The 20,896-nt window shown below is 35.6% G+C and overlaps 1 protein-coding gene across 1 annotated transcript in view; it reads right to left on the minus strand.

Annotated features, from left to right (window-relative positions):
- Nucleotides 1-20,896, minus strand: part of UBE3C (ubiquitin protein ligase E3C) — an 83,198-nt gene that overhangs the window by 16,258 nt on the left and 46,044 nt on the right. The window contains exons 17-19 of the mRNA XM_069778192.1: nt 20,366-20,498; nt 15,779-16,026; nt 2,729-2,941 (exon numbers count right to left, since the gene is read on the minus strand). Of these exons, the coding sequence (XP_069634293.1) occupies nt 2,729-2,941; nt 15,779-16,026; nt 20,366-20,498 (594 nt within the window). The remainder of the gene's footprint in view (nt 1-2,728; nt 2,942-15,778; nt 16,027-20,365; nt 20,499-20,896) is intronic.

Consider the following 20,896-nt stretch of genomic DNA (forward strand, 5'->3'; position numbering starts at 1 on the left):
CAAATTATTAAGTACCTTTTTCAACTTCTGGTGAATGCACTTTGACAATAGTTTAATGGGATCTAAAAGCACATTACAGGATTGGAATCAATACGCTGATAATAGAATTTCTACCTTCTGCTACTGACAGAGGCAATAGAGCCCCTTTTGAATGTGTCTTTCATTGCAGATAATGCTTTTGTGCCACAATTGCTGGATGGACACTGTCATGAGGATAGCTATTTACAATGATAGATTTATGATGCATTTATTGGGCACTAATTTATTAGACACTAAAGTGGTTGTTTAGCTGAAAACTACAGATAATGTACATTCAACATAAGGAGTGCAAATTAAGCTCTTTTCCCAAAGTGAATTAGCCTTACCTTGACACAATTAATTAGTATGCAATGGTTACATGAGTCCAATACCAGACAAAATGTATTTATCCATATGAGGTTTATTAAGGTAATGAAATGAAATATAAAAAGTAACTTGTTGCATTAAAACACAGAAGACAGTGACAAGAACCAATTAGTTCTGCTGAACTACACTAACATGCAGTCTCATTAAAATATGGTTAATACTTTACAGATAGTGTTCTCTCCAAGTATAAACAAAGCAAAACAGCATCAGAATATTTAATTTAACTTACATTTCATTTAGTTACTCAGAAACTGACTATTATATTTGATCTTCCTTTTGAAGTTATGCAGAGCAATTAAAAATCAAAAGTCTTGATAATACTAGCCATAGCCCTTAGAGAATTTTAACAAACAAATTAGGCTTCTTGGCAAGAATGCACTTTTCACAAGCTTTTGTTGCAGCAGGTAGAGCTGGCAACATCTCTAACTTGGATATCCTTTTGTGTTATTTCTAAGCTATTTCGCTTTTCTATGTCCTTCTACCTTACTTGTTGAGGCAGGTTCTAACTTGTGTGGCTAATTTTTAAGGACATACACAGTAGATGTGTAAAGTATGGAAACCAAAACCTCTCCAGAAAATAGTAGCTCCTTTTTGTTTTTAATTAGAGACTAAACAGGATTTGTATTAGGTGCAATCAACAAAACTATTACTTTAAGTGCATTTAAATGAATGGCTTTGGAATACAAACAACAAACTTTTTTTTTTTCTCCCTAGAAAATCCTAGGTTGTATTGGAAACTGCCATCTTGTGTGCTCTGTAACCTAGTAACCAAACACATGGATCCTACAGAACTCAATTCAGTATCAGTCACTTACAGCACATGGTACAACAGAGCAGGTGCTCTACTGTACAGTATTGTACGATACAGTAGGCGCTCTAAGAACATGCTTTTTTGATACATCTGTATCACATGCCTATATTTAAAGTTTTTGAGTGTTTTTCTGAAGACAGTTTAGGTCAGAAGTTTTCATATAGGGAGTGTAACCCAGGGGAAAAAAATGACACATGGCATATGTTTAATATGAAACATTACTTATATCAGGCAATTGTTGACTCTCTCTTTCAGCATGACTCAGGAACCCCAAATCTGAGAATACTATTTTAAAATTGTAATACAATCCAGGTTTTGGGATCTTCCAGAATGACAGGAAATGGATGACAGAATAGTAAAGATAAAGTCCGAGCCTGATGCTGTTAAAGACAAAGTCTTGGACACCAAACTTGCTATGATTTAAGCAGCAGTAGAGAACTCAACAGTTTCGAGGACTAGCTGCTGCATCTCAGTGGTGCTGCTGCCTCTGTGAGATGTAGATGTGCACAGTCCCAGGCTTCTCTGACCAACACGCAAACCCAAGAGAACTGCTTACTCCCTTTTATAGTCTGTTTCTTCCACAAGGAACAAGGCTGAATTCAGATGCTGCCGCATGTCACAATGCGGTCAAGTCTACTTTTTTGATGCAATTATTAATTAAATACCATAATCAAGTATAAGTAGACCATAAGTAGTACACAATTTTAAATCCTCAAAAAATGAGAGAGGAAGCAATACAAAAGACTTTAACTAAGGGAAGTTAACTGTATCAGCACATAAAGGCACACTTTTCAAGCTCTTGTGACATTTTCTACTATGAGCATAAGTGATCTTTAGTACTGACAACAGAGCAAATAAAAGCCATAATCAAATTATACAGTACAATTGCATTAAAAACTTATACTTAAGGACCTAGCTAACTGCTTTTTAGAAGCACTGAACACCCATTTCTCCCCTCTGACTCACCTGGTGTCTCAGCCCCTCAAAAAAAAAAAAAAAAAAAAAAAAAATTAAGGTCTAACTTCAGGCCCTCTACTTTGAAAGCTACAGCTAAAGGAGACAATGTTTATTGCACAATAAAGCATCATTACTATTTAAAACCATTCTGATTCCTAACTCTGATTCCAAAACCAGGCAGTACTTCTATATTTTACATATCATCTAACTTCTGCAATTATTTGAAGTGCAATCAAAGAAACAATGTAAAATATTTTATTCAAGAAATTATCTTGGGCAATAGAACTTTTCATGTATGACTGTTAGAAAATAATCACTGTAGTTTAGTACTTAAAAGACCAGACCTATAAGTCATCATCAAAAGTTATTTTTTTAAGTACACAATTAGTTATTGTCTACTCCAAATATTAACTCAGAAACCCTATGATGCCTCACAACACACAGCACCTTTAACAGTTGTTTCCTATCACTTTTAAATTAAAAAATGAGTTAGTAGGGGTAATAATGATTCATCAGTCATACATAAAAGAAAAAAAAAGCGGAAACCATTCTTACCTGTGCTTCCCCAAGGTCATTATTTACCACAGTGAAGTTTAGTCCAAGTTCTTCCACATCCCCTTCATAGCTCTTGAGAAAAAGCAAGTTTTTGTACATTTCTGGATCTAATGAAGCTAAATGATGAATGTCAACATCAGCACTTGTCCCCAGTAATTTTGAGAGGAAAAAACTAGCAAATGGCAGCTCCACCAGCATATTTTCATAAAGAGCCTGAAAAACAAAGCAGTTAAAAGCACATTAGATTTTATTGTTGTACCTGCAGGAATTCTGAACACTATTGTCTATTTCTCAACTTTTTGGTAATTCCTTCTTAATTTGGTGCTTAAATACGATCTTCTGGTGTGGCAATAGCCCAGCTACTGCATGAATTTAAAAATATTCATCCAAAGTTTGAAATTTGAATATCCTTGTGAAATACCAAGCTCCCAAATTTTACAAATTAATTATGTGGTGATTTAAAATATAAGGTCACTGCTTATCTGTCATTAATCCTCTTGTCCGAAGTATGATAGCAAACAGGAAGTGTATCAATTGCGTAGATTAGCAAGAAGAGCAAGGTTTGCCAAAGGACAATGCAACTGCATCAAGAACATCTTCCAAAAAAAGTTTGCATCTCTACCTCCATTAGCATTGTCACAAGCAATATTTTTCCATTCATGTCAATTGCTACATGTAAAATAGTCTGCCCCTTAAAAATAGCTATGTAAACCCAGTACATTTTAAACTAATCCAAAGAAACTGGTTCTCTTGCATGTTATACAGATTCACTGCTGCATATTTTTGGTGAATTCTACAGCTTAATGGCATCATCAAACCATCCTAATTTCCAAGCCAAGAGCTTACCACTTATGACTGGTATGGACATGTGTATCATGTCCAATCCTTCCTATGCCTGACACTGTTAAACCTGTCAAAAGATTACTGAACCAAAAATGAACCTGACCTGAATATGCAGCACTCCTGAAAAACATATATTTACTGTAAACTGAGAGTTTCCTCAAGAATTACAAAAATGCACAAACTCCAGCAATACCACTCTCAGTTGACCTACTGCATGACCACATTTCAATGTAAGGCAAAGCAACTTTGTATATTTTTCATATAATAAGAACTTCTTGTTGATTGGAAGAAAAAAAGTACTTATGGTAGCTCTCAAAAGGAGAGATGGAAATTTAAGAGCTAAAAAGAGAAAGTATGACATCATTTAAAGAAAGCTTACATGAATAAAGGAAAAATAAAAGACCGTTGCCTTTAGGAAAACATTCCTGAAACATGCTGTCTGTGCACAGCCTTTCCTATTATCCAGTTTGTTTGCCCCATCAGCATCTCTAACAATGACAAGCAAATCTTTATAGTATCATTAATATCACTGCCAGGCTGATCAGAAAAGGCATCATCAACATAACATCGTTTGTTCTCTTTTTACTCTTCAAGTGCAGTGTTTTGGCATTACTGAATTCCTCCATAATCTGCTGCAAACTTAGAAAAGGAAGCACAATGAGCAAAAAAAGGAAGAAAGAATAATAAATGTAGCTGTAACCACTCAACGGTGTTCCAACAAAGATGTTAAGAAAAATATACACAATTCCTTAAACTTCTGAAAGAACATTTCTACGAGGTGAGTTAGACCTTGCAGAAAGAATTGAGAATAACGAGTTCAAAGCCAAAGGGTGCATTATATTTAGAGCTGTATGATTTATTCAAGGTGTAGAAGTCAAAATCCTCATTTGTATAGTTGACTTTAAAAGCAAACTAGAGGGATAAATCATTAATTTGCAATGTATAAGGTCAGTGTTTGCTGTTCCTGCATTAGTAACAATAAAGCCATTGTAATTCCTTAAATATATCAAAGCTACCCGAATTTAAAATGGAATTCCATCTATGACTCATAAAATGTAAATGTAGAGGTGTAATTTTTTACACAAGGCAGGTTTAAGCCTTTAGAGCATTTAATATACAAGGACTAATAAATGATAGCACTAAAAACTATGATCACATCAGCTAAATGGATTATAAATTAAATTTCCATAATGTATGCAACTGAAATACAAATGTAGACATAAATCAAGGTATTTTCTAAACACAGGTTAATTACACAAATTCAAAACCTGTCTATTTTTTATGCAAAATAATCCACTTAGCATTTTTCAAACTGGTCTTAAGTCTTAGCCACTTGCAACACTTGATCCTAGAAGCCTATCAATAATTCCTTGTCAGGAAAAAACAGCAATAGGTATATTGAAGAAACTTGTATGTTATTTTTCAAGTGTCTGTCTTTTATGAGTGTTTATTGCTAGAAATTGTGCCAAAATGATTTGAAATAAAAAGGATTAATTATAGTAGAAGCTTTTTAATATAAGTGAGTGCAGCTGCAATGCAATTAATGCAAATTGTGACGCTATCAGGAAAATAAATGTGAACAACATCACTGGCTATTTCTGTTTGCTGCCAAATAACTTCAGTAATTTACTACATTAAGAATCAATAAAAAAATAATGCATTTCAAATGCATCACTATTAATCTTCAGGTAGTTCCAAAGTGAACATTTATAACTTCATCTAAAAACTATATAATGCATTTGTAAATAAACTGTGCAACTTCAGAATAACTTTAATTACTCCTTCTTCTCTTAGCTAAGTGATTGCAATATTAAAACCAAAGTATTTTTGGAAACAAGACAAACAGTAGCGTTTTAATTAGTTTGAAAGTCAAGCTATCCTAATAAAGTGTAAGAAAAAAATGCACTAAAACTGTGGAAATAAAATCATGATAAACTTTGGTTTTGTTTCAAAGAGGTAAATTACACCATTACAGCTTCAGTATTGTACAGAGACACTGAGAAATGCTGCGTACGACTGAACAGGACTAAATAAACTGAAACTTTATTTTTCGGTTTCCACCTAACTTCCCTGTTTCTCAGTCAGCATAAACTGATCAAACTACCTGTTGCTGCCAAAAGATGCGATTCCACCCATTCCTGCCGGAGCAATGTAACAAATCAGCTTGCTGATTCAACTGGGTTTGGTTGCAAGTAGAGTAGTTGTATAGAAAAGGTTACACGAGCATTACAACATGCTGAATAAGGTTCAAAATTTACAGATTATATGAGTTGTGCTTTGTTTGGAGCGTTGCATTTTGGGTTTGAGGGGGTGGGGTGGGTGTTGGTGGACACGGCACAGACACTGAAGTTGAGCTTTCATTCAAATCAGAATCAGATCCAGCTCACAGCTATGGCTGAAAGTGGATAGGAACATACCCAGTTTCAATGGGAGCACAACCTTAGCACTGTCAGTGGCTCATGGAAGCCCACCCTGATGGGTATTTTTCTTACTGCAGCTACTCTAATGGCCAAAAGGGGAGATTCACTCCTTCCCTTTTTTCCCTTAGTGAATTGTCTTGGGGAGCTCTAAGTTACCTGATTTTAAGCTTAGGTTTCTGCCCACTGAACTGGCCTTCTGCAACATCAACACAAAGGAGCCAGGAACCCAGCATCAGTGACAGGCAAGGGAACAGTGACCACCTCTTACAGAGCTGTCATATTAATTATCTGCAATATGAAGCTGCACTGTTAGGATACACTTATATATGTACTTTAATACAACATAAGGTCACGGTCTCCCCACAGCAGCAGTCCTCTTTTTTCCTTCCAGCAGCCAATGAGCAACAATGCTGATGGAAGAAACTGGCTTGTTCTTGGAGGGAGGTGACTTCTGTTTGACTAAGTCAGAAGTTACGGTTCATTCACTGCTTCAAGAGATCAAAGTCAGCAAGCTCAACCAGTATGTATTTTAAAACTAATCTCTTCTCAAACTTCAAGTATTTGGCAAGTTTCCTTTAACGCTTATGGTCGTCACCTATGGGACCAATGCCATTCTATGATGAATTCTGAGAGTTCACGATCCCAAATTTCCTAACTAACGAGCCACTTACTTGACTTCATTGTCTCTATCCTGCAGTCCCATAAACTCCAACTGACTTACATAAAGCAACAAATCCCAGATAGGAACTCATGAAAGGAGCAACTGGTGGTCAAATATGACATTAGACTTCTAGTTTCTAATGTTTAGATGGGGGCTGGGGAGGACAGCAAACATCGTAATAGCCTATATATCTCTGCCTCCTCGAAAGGCTGGGAGTATTAGCATTCCACTTTCATGGAAGTGCAATTTGCAGATGCAAGCTTGGGGCAAGAGGCTAGTCTGAAGCAGAGACAGCAATGTCTACACCAAGGGCAATCACACAAGCACTGTAACGCTCATAGGGTGATGTATTCCCCGTAGCTAAAAGGTTATGTCTGCTGAAAGGGCCAACCTGGATTTCCCAGCACTATTTCAAACTCATGTAGGTTAGGGATGCTCTCTAGGCAAAGTTTTGACATCTCTAGATAACCATTAAAATAACTTAAAAGCTTCTGAAACAACTAAACAAAACAAAGCAAACAAATCTGTTTATCAGTAATGAATTATTTTTGGTACTCCACCCCAGTGTTTTCCCAATTATCTCAAGATGCCTTGCTAGCCTTTTTTTTCCTTTTTCCCCTTAATAAATGGTTAAAAGAAGTTTTCTTCTGGTGAAAAGGCTGAGAGCAATTATTTCACTATGGAAGAAATAGCATTCAGTAAAGGGAACTTCATACACTAACCTCCCCCCTTTGTGTGTGAATTCCTGTAGAACACACCAGAATATTAAAAACGAGCAAAACAACAGAAAGCCTACTGTGGTTAATAGGTTCTGACTTCACACACAAAGCACACAGGCTGAAGTCTATTGTTTCTCTGTTAAATAATATTAGCTGGTTGCAATTACAGTACAGTTCAACTATAATTGATTGCAACATGGTCTAACTACAAAAGCCTTCAACTCACTTCAGCGACACAGATCACAACTTCATCACCTAAAGTGAAAAATACTATGTTCAGATACTTACGAATATACAGAATGCATTCATTAAACACCTGTGATGTGGGGGAACAAGGAATGGTTCCTTAAGGCAAGCAACCTTCAGAATATATGCATGTAATTAGTAGCTTTAATATATTATGGAAGAAGGATCTCAGCTGGAAGGACAGATGTATACAGTACACAGTAAGAAAGGAAGAAGAATGACACAGTTCTCTGGGCAAGGAGGACTTTTTTCTTGTTTTCAACATAACGAGAATACTATCCCACTGGGACTATACATGGTAACTATCACAATATTATTTAAGCACTACATGGTCACACGAGGTACTGTTCAGGTATGACTCCAAGATTAAGGAAACAGCTCTTCAGAAAGAAAGGACTTTGTGCCTTCTTTTAAAACTGGACAAAGTTTAAGCTGGTCTAGTCATTTCAGACCAATTACCTATATATAGTAGAGCTTACATGAGCATTACAACATGCTGAATAAGGTTCAAATTATGTAAACAAATTTACACATGAACCAAATAAACCTCCCTGACTGTAAGGCAGCTTTAGTGCCTTTACTTACACTTTCAGGTCTACAATTAATTCTCCCATTTATTATTTCAACTAAAATCTTTCTTAAGAAAAATAACTAATCAGTCATTGCTCCTACTTTCCATTAATCCTTTACAACCCAGAACTGTATTCTAAAACCAATACAATGCTAAAGTCATACCCCTAAAAAGACACACAGTAGCTTATGGGTTGAGGAAGTAAATGACTGGGCTTAAATTCAGTTATTTCCCTAATCAGGCCCCAAGACCATAACCCCTTCTATTTCAGCAATTTTAAACAGTTGCTATTAAATAATACTTAGCACTTACAGAGTGCAATAGATCTTCAAAGCTGTACAGAACCATTAATAAAAATGATAGAAAAATAGCAAAACCATTATAACTTCCTTCTACCTTATTATTTATATCCTAGAAATATCTCGTCACACTCACAAAGCCTTTGGGACCAGCAAAGCCTTTTCTATCCTAATGAAAAAGATAAAACTAAAAATATAAGTTAGATTAAAATTAACATGTACTCGTATTTTTGAAGCATTTTTAAAGCTAGCATTTAGTAATTTTAAAATAAAATAATTTCTTACAGATATACTTAATAAGGTGCTTTAAAGTGAGCAAAACGAAATTGATATTGTTCCTAACACCAATACGATAAAATAAAACTAATTCTATCAGGTGTGTGTCACAATGCAATATGTCTGCTACCTGGTAGCTTTAAGTCACTGTTTCTCAGTTCTCTGAGCTCTACAATAGCAGAGACATCTAGACGCATTCGTATCACCACAGGAGTGGAAAATCTGGTACATTATCTTCCCTATGTAACTGCGAAAAGTCATAGTGCACTTTTTGTTCAAATACTGGATGCCTTTTCTGTTTCTTAAAAAAGCAGGAGTCCAGAATTCCACAGCTAGACGCCTGTAATTAGGCTTCTGACAAAGCTTTATTAACAGCCCTTGCAGCAGTGCTAGCATCTTCAGATTTAAAAATATTTTTTTCAGAAAAAATAAAGCCTTTTGTAAATTAGTTTTACTTCTGATTTCCCACTCACTGGGAGTTTGAAGGTCAGTAAGTACAAGTTCATAGAAGTTCCAGAGATTTGGGATAGCAAGACTCGGATGCGAAGGTCCTGCCTGTCAAATTTGCTGCAGTCAGTGTAAATACCTGAAATGGGTTGCAGGTGTGTGATAAGTACAAAGCAAACTCATGACTGACTCATGAACACATTACCATAAAAATGTAGGGATCCACTTCCAAAGACTCCATTGGAGAATATCAAGTTTAATGACCTTCAGTTACTTTTTAATTTAAAAATTGAAAGTCATGCTAGGATTTTTATTCTAAGAATTTAGGACATTTAATTTTATTACAAGAATTTTTATTACCAAAACAGAGTCCATCAGAAATGTTGGTACTTGCAGAAAACCACCATTTCATCAGCTTGGTACTTTCTGTTTTAATAGAACAGTTATCTCTGCAACTTATGCCATGTACATGGTATAAATTGCTATCAATGTCATTTGTGGGGTTTTGAGGGATGGGAGAGGGAAGTACTAGAGATACCTGTGGATGCACTGGATAACTGATAGTTATCATTCACTACTGAAGTTCCAGTAAAGTCTTAATAGATTTTTCTTGTCTCAAACTTCAACATAATTTAGTAAGAATTGAAGATAAAAGGAAGACATCTCCTTATTTAAGTTCTAATCTTCTGAATAACTGAAACATTTACTACTATATAACTAACCTCTGGATATGCTTCTAAGATAAATCTGTATTTTAACAGCAGTGAAACTAGTCATTTTTGAAGACAGTTCAAATAGAATAAAGAATTTCTGTAAATATTCCAAACCTAATTGACTGAAATGGATGTAGGTGTTCCCAACTGTGAAAAAACATCAGGATACCATTACCACACACTCTAACTGTTTATTTATTCCCTGTCTAGGAACCTGATTTAGAGGCAATAAAATGCAATCAGTACACAAACCAGAAGGAGGAATCATCTGCTAATGGAACTTTTAATTGAGGAGCGACCACTGACATGAGGTAATTCTTTCCATGCAGAACTCCTTGCAGAGACCTCTATGCACTTTATCACGGTAAACAATCACTAACATATGCATTAAAGAAAATTTAAATACATTATGACCCAATAAATATCACAATCCATCAATACACACTTTTCCTTCCTAAAGATTTAAAATACCACACTTCAGTAGTCTTTTAGTGCAAGACATATATTTACAAGGTTAGTACTAACGTAGCTATTTGTAATCAAAAGATAATTGGTTATGTTAAATGAACCAGTACACAAAGGAATTGTCAAGCTGAATAACCGTGTCAGAAAATAGATTCAGATTAGTTTACATCTACATTCATAAATCATGAAATAACTTCCATAAGGTATCAATTTTGCTCTCTTATGATTGTGTTTCTGCACTGTAAATGCATAATTAAAAGAGCATACCACTTTACATGGTAAATTCCTGTTTTGATTCCATTTCAGATGATTCAGGATTTTCTAAGACAAATGATCATCAGCTAACTTGCTTTTAAGCAAAATGCTGAGTCTACGAAATCATGTGCAGGGTAACTGAAATTAATAAAACAAAAAGTTTATACAAATTACCTCCACTTTGTATCAGTACCACTATTTCCATACCTACCTTTCTAGGTACTAGTAGTATCAATTGTGGCTGCAGCACAGATCAATTAAGAGTGTACTGATTTAAGCCAAAGTGGGTCTTAATTGAATGGACAGTAAGCAAAGGGAAAGGGTAGCCTAAAAATCAGAAGGGGGGGGAAAGGGGGGGAACGACAAAAAATACAAAAACCACAACACCCTTCAACAGTCAGAGAAAGAGAGGAGGAGTAGCAGCACAATGCCTGATGCACCATCCTATCAAATATTCAAGTATATGAAACCCAGTTCTTCTCATTGTAGAGTTTTCTTGCTTTGTTTCCTCTCTACAAGCTCTTGGCACAAAAAGAGCACACAAATATGTTATTAGAAACATTTGCTTGAAGGTTTTAACTCCATATGTGCAGCTTACTAATGATTTAAGAGTTTAGGATCTGATCCAGATCTTCCTGTGAAAAGACTGCCATTGATTCAGTCCTTTTTAGATAAGGCCCAAGGATGATTAAGAACAACTTTAGTTTTTCCGCAAAATGGATACTATAGACGCTGCTCATCTTAGAATTGTACCCTCCAGCCAGGAATAGTATCTCACACAACAAATGATCTATCACAGCTCTATTCAAAGTTACAAACAGTAACCACAAGGCACACTCTCTAAGATATAGAGAAATAATCTAATCAATAATTAATGGTCCCACATTTACTACTAGAGTAATAAAATTTGTATTTGATCTACTATTACCCTTCTGATGTTTAATTTTACCAAAAGACATATTTTACAACTTTTTTCCCAATTATATATGTTTAACAACATTTAGATATGTGCACAGAACAGTCCATTATATCTTAAATCAGGATAGTAACCTATAAAAGGTCATATGAAAATAAACAACTTAAACCTTCATCAATATCATATCCACCAGGCCACGCAAATTACTGACCTCCTATATAACATTAAATATTACTGATCAAAGACTAAACCTAGATTGTCTCATCTAGCCACCATCAAAATAATGCTAAAATTTAAAATAAACATTATTTTCGCTCAGGTCTTGCTGCTTCTTCTATCAAAGTTCCTTATTTGGATCCACAAAAAAAGGACTCAGTTCAAAACAACAGTAATTCAAAACACATTTTGTTCTTTATACTTCCTTCCCAACCATTTAAGACAAAACTAAGTCTTGACAAAACAAATCTAAATCTTTTCAGAAAATCCCAGTGTCTTCCAAGGACTGCTTAGAAAAAGAGACTTAGTTGCTGGCTGGGGTTAAACCACGACAATATTATATTTTAAAGATAGTGCATATGTTCTTCAGCAACATGAATGCGTGACTCACTAGTGATCTTCAATATGCTGGAATAAGAGAAGAGAAATGGAGATGGTAGAATTCAGTAGCATAACCACAGATGCTGAGAAAGAGTCAGAAAGAGTCACTTCGTTAAAGGTGCAAAGACAATCATTGCAAAACATAATACGTGCAAGAACTAGCAGGTTTATGTCAAAAAGGAAGAAGAGGAAACCATAAAAATTATCATTCTAATCTTTCTATGGACTTCCCGCCACATTCTTAAACTAATGCTGATACTTTATGAAATTTAAGTAAATTATCATAGGAATTAGCTACTTGATGTCAAATAATTCCAAATGCAAAGAATGTCCTTTCCACAACATCTGTCACACTAACATCATTGAATAAATGCAAATGTAAACTGGAAATGGAGAAAGATAATATGGTATACAAGACTGAGTTTAGGTCCAAACATGGTGAAGTTCAGATTTTAATTCTCTGTCACTGTTCTACTGATCACTGCTTCTGTTGAAATTTTTAACCAGTCTTTCCCTCTTTTCAGGTTTGCAGAAAAAATCAGCATGGAGAAAATCCTCATTTAAGACTCTCAGGTGTTGCTTCCAAGCTTCCCTTCTCTGGCTATGCTGCTTGAAGTTTTGGCAGCCTATCAAAACAGCAACTTCTGTGTTCTCCTGAGCCAAGTCCGCTACATTGCCAAAACTGCAACAAGAAAGTCTGCACGTGGGAAGATTTTTAGTGCTGCCAGAATAACTACTGCATGTGGAAAGAAAGTTAAAACAAATGAGGTGCCTCCCCACAGCCCAATCTTGCCTCCCAAGAGAGCAAAAGGACTACAACATCGCATCCATACTTCTGGGACACGACACGGGACAAGACTTTACTTTCTAGAGAGGACAACAAAAAGAATTTGGGGCTAGGACACCTCTCTCTGAACATCCCCGACAGCCCAGGACACCCTCAGCTCTCAAGCAAAGCTTGGGACTCAGAAAGTCACTGCTATGCTTCCAGTGGGCGAAACTAAAAGGTTCGAGTTTCAAACCATGCCAGTGGCAGGAGACTGCTACCAGAGGTGTGCATGGTAAGCTGACCTTTCAAGGAAGAGAAAGGGAAATGCTTAAAAGTCACCAATGTTAAAATAATATTTACATTACAGAGTAAAGTAACTGAAAGTTGAGAAATGTAAACTTTGGAATTGTTTGAGTAGCTGTTGTTTAAGTAAACTTATTTCTGGTTTTTTTTAAGAATTATTTCAGACAACATATGCAATTACATGATGACATGGTATTATTTCTACAAGACCTTTTGCTCATTCAGTGATCAGTAACAGTTGCATGGACAGCCATGCAGTTTGTATAGTAAATAGACTTCAATTTCTTCACTAACTACAAAAACACACCCCAAATAGTCAAATTATTTTAACCCTAGATAAATTACTAAGTTTTTAGATACAACATTTTTAAAGGTAAGTTTTAAATTTTCAGATGTTTCTAATTCTGAACTGACCAATTAACACAGAAGATGTCAAGCTGTTAGAAACTTCCTGATGAGAAGAAAAACTGAATTAGGTGTAAATCTATGGTACTGGAAGTTAAATGCATTTGGATATTAGTATGAAATGGTTACCAAGAGACAGAGAATTTCTATAAATTATTATATTTTAATGTATTTGGTTTTTGATAACATTGAAACTTCTTACGTGAGACTTTTTGGTGGCAGCACTCTTTACATATTGGTTTCCACAAATAAGAAATTGCTGTGGATGCCTGATTGCTTCCTTTGCATTATATCTATTTTGTTTACAAAGGGGCTTTTAATAATCCACTATTGCTCTCAAATAACCCTGTGCAAAGCATAAAATGGACACAATTTTGGAAACGGGTGAGTGAGTATTCAATAACTTAACCAAGATCACAATACTGGCAGGTTTTGAATAGTATGGTCGTGCCTTATCTTTCTGTTTAATTCATCAAGTCTCTAAATACACTACTAAAAAGGTGTCTGTGCACCTGGGTAGGTGTAATTATTAAGTAACACTGTCAATTCTTACCTTATGTAAACATACTGCAAATACAAAAACAATTTATGCTTTCAAAATGTTAAATAATAGATCCCCTGATTTTAAAAAGACAAAAACAAAACTATACTTTTAGCACTCTGTGGGAGATAAAACACATTTTGCAACTTCCCTCTTTATAATATTTGAAATCTAATTACAGAAGGCAATGTGTTGTTTTGACAGAGGAAATTAAAGATTCAGAACTACAATCTTTTTTTTTAAATAATGTTTCAAACTTCCCCTTGACGACTGAGGCCTGCTCCATTCCTAGATAAACACTAAACATTTTTGGAGTGAAGTAACTTCCTCACGATACCACAGCAGTATCCGTCTCCCCACTCCAAAAATCAATAGATGCAGAAAGAAAATGAAGCCTTGGATACGTAACATAGGTCATAATTACAAACTTTTGTATTAGTACTGAATCCATCTCCCATTAAAAGCAGGAACATCCTTCAAAGATTATTTTATTGAAATGGCTGATTTGAAATTTTCATTATTTAACAGGTTTGGATATTGCAATAGCTAGGATGCATTAGCAGAGAATTTGCCTACAAAGTGGCAGTTTAATCTAAATCAGTTGACTTAAAGAAGAGCACTCTGTTTCAACAACTCAAGTTTGCCAACAACATCCTCTTAAACTGCTTCCAGCTCCACTAAAAGGACATCCAACTATATGTTAAATCTCACTGCAAATCAGCAGGATTTTAGCCTCCAAAATAATTCAGGCAATTAAACGGGACTTTTAAATACCTTCAGTTTTAGATAGCTAAGTAGCAATCAATACATTTTTTTCTGAAATGGAATGTATTCCAAACTTTGTTTCAAAATTGTTAGCTTTACCAAAATTATTTCAAGGCCTTAGAAGGAAATAGCCTCAGTACTAAACCTGACCATAAAAGAAAATTGAATGTAATGATTGTTTGTAATGGTTTCTCTCTTCTTTTCTTCCCCACTTCATTTTCATCTAGCTCAACAAGTGTGTATTAGTCTTTGAACATTCACAACACCAAAATATCAAGTACTAAAACTCGACAGAGATGCAAAATGTATGAAAAAACAAGCAGAGTAAGTGGAAGTTTGCGTATGGCTCTTAAGTACGGTAAATGCTCATGGCAAATTTTAAATGCCAGCAAGAATTGTACACCTCGTAACTCCTGTTTGTTTCTGAAAATATTAATTTCATATATTCCAAATGATGAAAATGCAACTGCAGTAAAATTCCAGAAAGCTCCAGGTTAAAAATCACCATAAGCTCCACGTTAAAAATCACCATAAGCGGAGCATTTCTGTTAGCTTCAATCAAATTTAAGCAACAGGATAAACACAGAACCCTTTGCTCAACTGACAGTCAGCGTATCAAATTCTCTGTTCTTCTCTAGTATGTAACTTATTAAAATGAACCAGAAATTTGGGTGTTATGTGGAAATAATGTTCAGATCCAACATCTGAAAGTTATTTTCCCTCAACTCTAGAAAAATCATCATTTTTTCCCATCTACCCTTATCTAAAAAGAAAAAAAAAAAAACTTTACTGACTAATTTCAGTACTGCTATAGCTTTTTATTATACGACACTTTTTACCTTTCCAAGCATTCTTCCAAGAAAGTAGTAATGTCGAGCGTAAGAGTCTCCAACGAGCATCTGTGCAGCAGGGTTAGGGTAAAGAAGTCCCTCATTGGTGGTCTTAAAAAATCCCTGGTTAGGGTTAAATCCTGATTTAAGTAGTTCATTCAGAAATTCTCTGAAAATTCCACCACCATCAATACCAGCTTCATCAAGACCATGTGCATTAAGTAAGTGAACACGAATGCGCTTTTTTAGGTCAGGTTCTGCAGAGAAAGGAGAGAGACAAACTCAAATACAACTATCTATATACAAATACAACTATGTTCGGATAAAAAAACATGTAACTACACATACAAACATATCTACACTAACTTTATACAAAAAATGAACTAGTAAATAGTAACAAAAATCTATTACTGTCTTGAATTTTGGAATATTTGGTATGTGAAATTCGCTTTGTAGAAGGGGTATTGCTTTAAGGGTCATCAAAAGATGGAGTGGACAGACACTAGACAGAGGAAGAAAAAAAAATTCTACAAAATATTTTAAAGAGGCCCGAGAATAATTTGAAAATTTTACTTATATAAAACATTGTGAATTCAAGGTTCAGCTTTCTCCTGTCTCAAGGAACCGTCAATCAGCACTGCATTCCCTTAGAGGGGCTGACTGTTAAGTTACACCACTAAATATTATTTGAAATTGAACTTGATATTTTTGATACTTTCTATGTCATGTAATTCCAGTGAGCAAGGTGTGGTAAAGATGGACATGTTCTGAAGGCAGGTGTTCTGCTTGTTTCATAGAAGGCTGGTACTTGAGAAAGGAAGCAGTATTTAGTCCTTGAACTATGTATACATAACAGGGAAGGAGGATCACTGAAGGCTTCCAAAGATCTAACCAAATCCACAGTTTTTATGCAAACCCTTGCATTGACTACACATGCATCCCAGCAAAGCAACCAGTAATAAACCAGTAACAATAAAACTTTCTACTGCTTCCAGGTGCTACAAATGCACACATTATGGATGGATAGCTAATGTGCATAAAAGAATCTGCAGTACCTTGTAGCGACAGAATTTCTCCTGAACTACCGAGTGTCTTAGTCACGCTCTCCCATTAGCAAATGGCTCTACATCTACTAGTAACTTCCCATTTCACACTCATCTATTTTTAAAAATTACCTACTAGTTCTTCATTTAAGTGAAATGCTCTCCTGCACAAAAATTCTGCTGGCTGGAAATAGAGGATGGCCATTTTTAGCCACAGGCACTGTAATAGGTCCACTCATCACCATTCAAAACAAGAAAACAGAACACTGGCAAAAGAGAGTCTCAAACATACAGACGTGCTTTGTCTGGAGACTCCTGAGATATTGAGCATTAATGTTAAAACACTTATATATGGAAAATGTTGGTTTAGTGCTTTTTGGGGACGTGCAAAGAAAATCAGTTGTTTGCCTCTTGCTCTGTTTACTGGCAACCAGATTTACAGCAAGGAGGGAAAAATGTTCCTAAAACAAATTCACATGTCAAAACAGGTGACCAGTTGAGGTGGACCCCAAGTTAGTGCAACCTCTGAAAAGAAGAGTTCAGTTTTATAACTCATACAGCCAGAATGTAACTAAACTGTTACTGGAGTCCACTGGAAGGCTATTATGGAATATTCTGAAAATTCCAGTCACAGAGGGGAAAAAAAAAAAAATTGAGAAACGCTTGCACGTTATTAAGCATAGGACAACCAAATGAAAATATAAACCCACAAGAACCAACCTAGTACATTTCTGCTATTCCAAGCTTGTTTTCTTAATAATCTCAGTTAAGGTACTACAGAAACATTGACTTTGCGCAGGTGTCTTCTCAGGGCCAGTAGACAAACTGGATGCCTCTTCCAAATCAATGTTCTTCATGCTCTCCTGATCAATCCTAGGACCTCATCTATCACCTGTTCATTCTCCCAGATCAATTTTAATCCATTCAGTCTATAGTCTTGAAATTGTCTCTTGCAATTTTCAGGAATTTCTTTTTTCCTGCTATCCCACATGATGCCTGACCTACTACAGAACCAAAATTATTTCAAAAAATTATACTGTCTCAGAATACTGGCTTAAAAAAAAAAAAAAAAAAGAAGTCCAACCTTCTAATTTAGTCTTTATTTCTAAATAGCACTAGTACGGTACTAGATAGTACTGTATATATATATGCATGGGTGTATATGTGTGCATATACATGGTATGTCATGCACACATGCAGAAGAACAGATTTTTCAGACTTCAATGGCCAACTACCACTATGGCTTTTCTATAGCTGTAAGCAAGACAGAAATCTTCACCTAGACATTAGTCTACTTCCAAATCCCTTGCTACAAGCTTATTGGGTTCTGCCTTGTCACTCTCTTATAAGTAATTTTCTTCCCAAGGAAAGGCTGAAAACATTATCTGGAACTATATACATGTATATGCAGATAAATTTTGTGTTAATACAAAAGCTCTTTTTGCTGAACAGAAGGCTTGACAGAATCACAGAATGGCTCAGGTTGGAAAAGACCTCATATGACCCAAAATCCCCACATCAAAAGCAAGGCCAATTTCCAAGTTACATCAGGATGCTCAGTGCCTTGGTCTATTTGAGTTTTCCAATGATCAAGATTTCACAGCCTCTCTGGACAGCCCACTTCAGTGTTTAACAAATCTCACTGTGAAATGTTTTTTCTATATATGTCCAGTAAAAATCTCCCTTGCTGCTACAAGTCACCACTGCACCTTATCAAACTGGCTTCTAGTAACCTCCCAGTTGCAGCGAAGTTACAGCTTCCTCTCACATGCTGTGTGCTTCAGTCCCCTGCATCACCTTGGTGGCCTTCTGCAGGACACATTCTTGTACGTTAATGTCTTTTTTTGTACTGGGAAACCCAAAGCTGGACAGAGTTCATCGGTGCTGAAACTGTGAGCTATGTTCTTGCTAATACAGCCCAGTATGCAGTTAGTTTTCGTCTTAGCAAGGGGAACTTGTTATTTGTTCCATTTGATGTCCACTAGGAACCCCACGGTTCTTTATTGCAAACAGCTTTCTAGCTGGTCAGTGTTCAGTCTGTACTGCTATACAGGGTTATTACAGCCCAGGTACAGGATTTAGCTTTGGTCCTTCCTAAACTTCATGAGGCTTCTGTAAGCCCTTTTCTTCAGTCTATCAAGGGCCATCTGAGTGGCAACCTGACCTTCCAGTATATTGAATATTCCCCTCAATTTCATATTGCCTGTGACCTTGCTAACGGTGGAATACATCCCAGTACCCAGATTGTCAGACTGTAGATTAAGTTTAGGACACATGCATTCTAAAACTTTTTTTCTTAGTTCAATAAAACTACAGTAAGTTGAAATGCAGTCTTCACAGAAAATGTGCTTCTCATTTAAACCTATCTTCTTATTAAACAAGTAGGTTGACTTGCTTGTTACTTGACATTGCACTATTCAAAAGCTTAGTCTGCAGCTTCTGAATTGTATTTTCATACATTTCAGGGGAAGGGAAGGTGAACATAACAGACTCAACTTTTTCTACTTTCCAATTCATTTCATCTTTCTCTTTTTAAGAAACCAGTTAATGAGTCAAATTAAACTTAGTATGATGAAACTATTCACAATCACTAGGAAAGAGGCTAAGCAGTCAACTGTACATATAATTTCCAGACAATTATACAATGACATCTCCTGATTAGTCTTTAAAACTTTCCAAAACCAGGAGAACTTAATTTTTACTTAATTAAAAAAAAAAAAAATTACTCTAAATATACCTCTTTTAGGTAGCTGCAGTTTTAAACACAGGTATTGAAATACAAAATCCTATTTATAAATAGAATAGTATCTTTAATACTACCAGAGTAAAGGAAATTAAGAAAAGGCATGATCTCCAGTCATTTTATACAAACCAAGAATACCAACACCTCTTCTTCTTCCTCTCTAAATTAGGCAGTTCTCCAGGAGGGAACTTACGTGGCACAGCAAGTGAGATTCACATGGCAAACCTCAAGTATTTGGCAAATATTCTTTTTATACGCAAACCCACCATATAACTAATAAGGACTTTATTTTGGCAGGCTTTATCTACATTGGAATTTTGGCTTCTAGAGCAGCCACTCTCACACAAATTCAGGTATGATCTAAATCAATGTGGTAAAATATATACTACTACATACTATCACTACAAAGTGCTCTGCATTATCCTTATGAGCCACACTGTATCTAGCAAATCCTGTGCAGTCCAGATATATTTGTTGACACAGATTACCAAAGCAGATAATATCTAATGAACTACATAGATAAATATACAAAGTAGAGTTATTTGGACAAGTAAATGGGAAGAAATGCTCCATAAAAATAGATCTGAAGTAAGGAAGGGTGTGTTAAGGAGAATGAGACTGCAATAATCAGAAAGAATGTGGATGAGAATTACTTTATGTAAAAACAAGGAAATTTTACTTTAAAAGAATTTTCACACCTCAGAGCTGATACACTTTCAACATCCTACTCAAGTAAGCAAATATGTAACTACATGGTAAGAATGGTTAAATGTCATAAACAAGCTGATGATAACTTAATCATAAACCTACCATTTTCAGGAGAAAGTTTATCATAAGCATCTTCATAAATATAATTTCTTCTGATAGTGACATTAATTCCATCCAAAAAGGGCCCATCTCCTTGAACTTCTTGTTTATCAGCATAGATCAGTCTTTGAAAAATCTGTTAAAATGAGTGAAAAGAGAAATCATGTCATTGTGCAGATCTAAATATTGACTGAAAGATGGTTATTCACTACTACTACTGTCCTTTGAGTTGCTTCTCGGCACTCACTTTCAAGTGATTTGTCTTCTCTCTCATTGAGCTACAGAAACATAATACAGAGCCATGTCCCAAAGGAGGGAAGGAGAGGGGAGAGACATGTAAAAAACTTTTTCATGCTAAGATATCATCCTCAGTTCTTTCCACATAAAGAGGCACATCTACAGACATTGTGCCACTGATTCCAGTTTTCTCTCCCTAACTTTCAGAGTTCTGAAAGGCAAAGTATTCAAAAACAAAGGGAAAAAGTCACATGAGTATTTTGCATGCACAGAGTCTATCCTCAATACTAGTAAATA

Source organism: Haliaeetus albicilla, chromosome 2, assembly GCF_947461875.1.
Source record: "Haliaeetus albicilla chromosome 2, bHalAlb1.1, whole genome shotgun sequence".
Taxonomy (NCBI): domain Eukaryota; kingdom Metazoa; phylum Chordata; class Aves; order Accipitriformes; family Accipitridae; genus Haliaeetus; species Haliaeetus albicilla.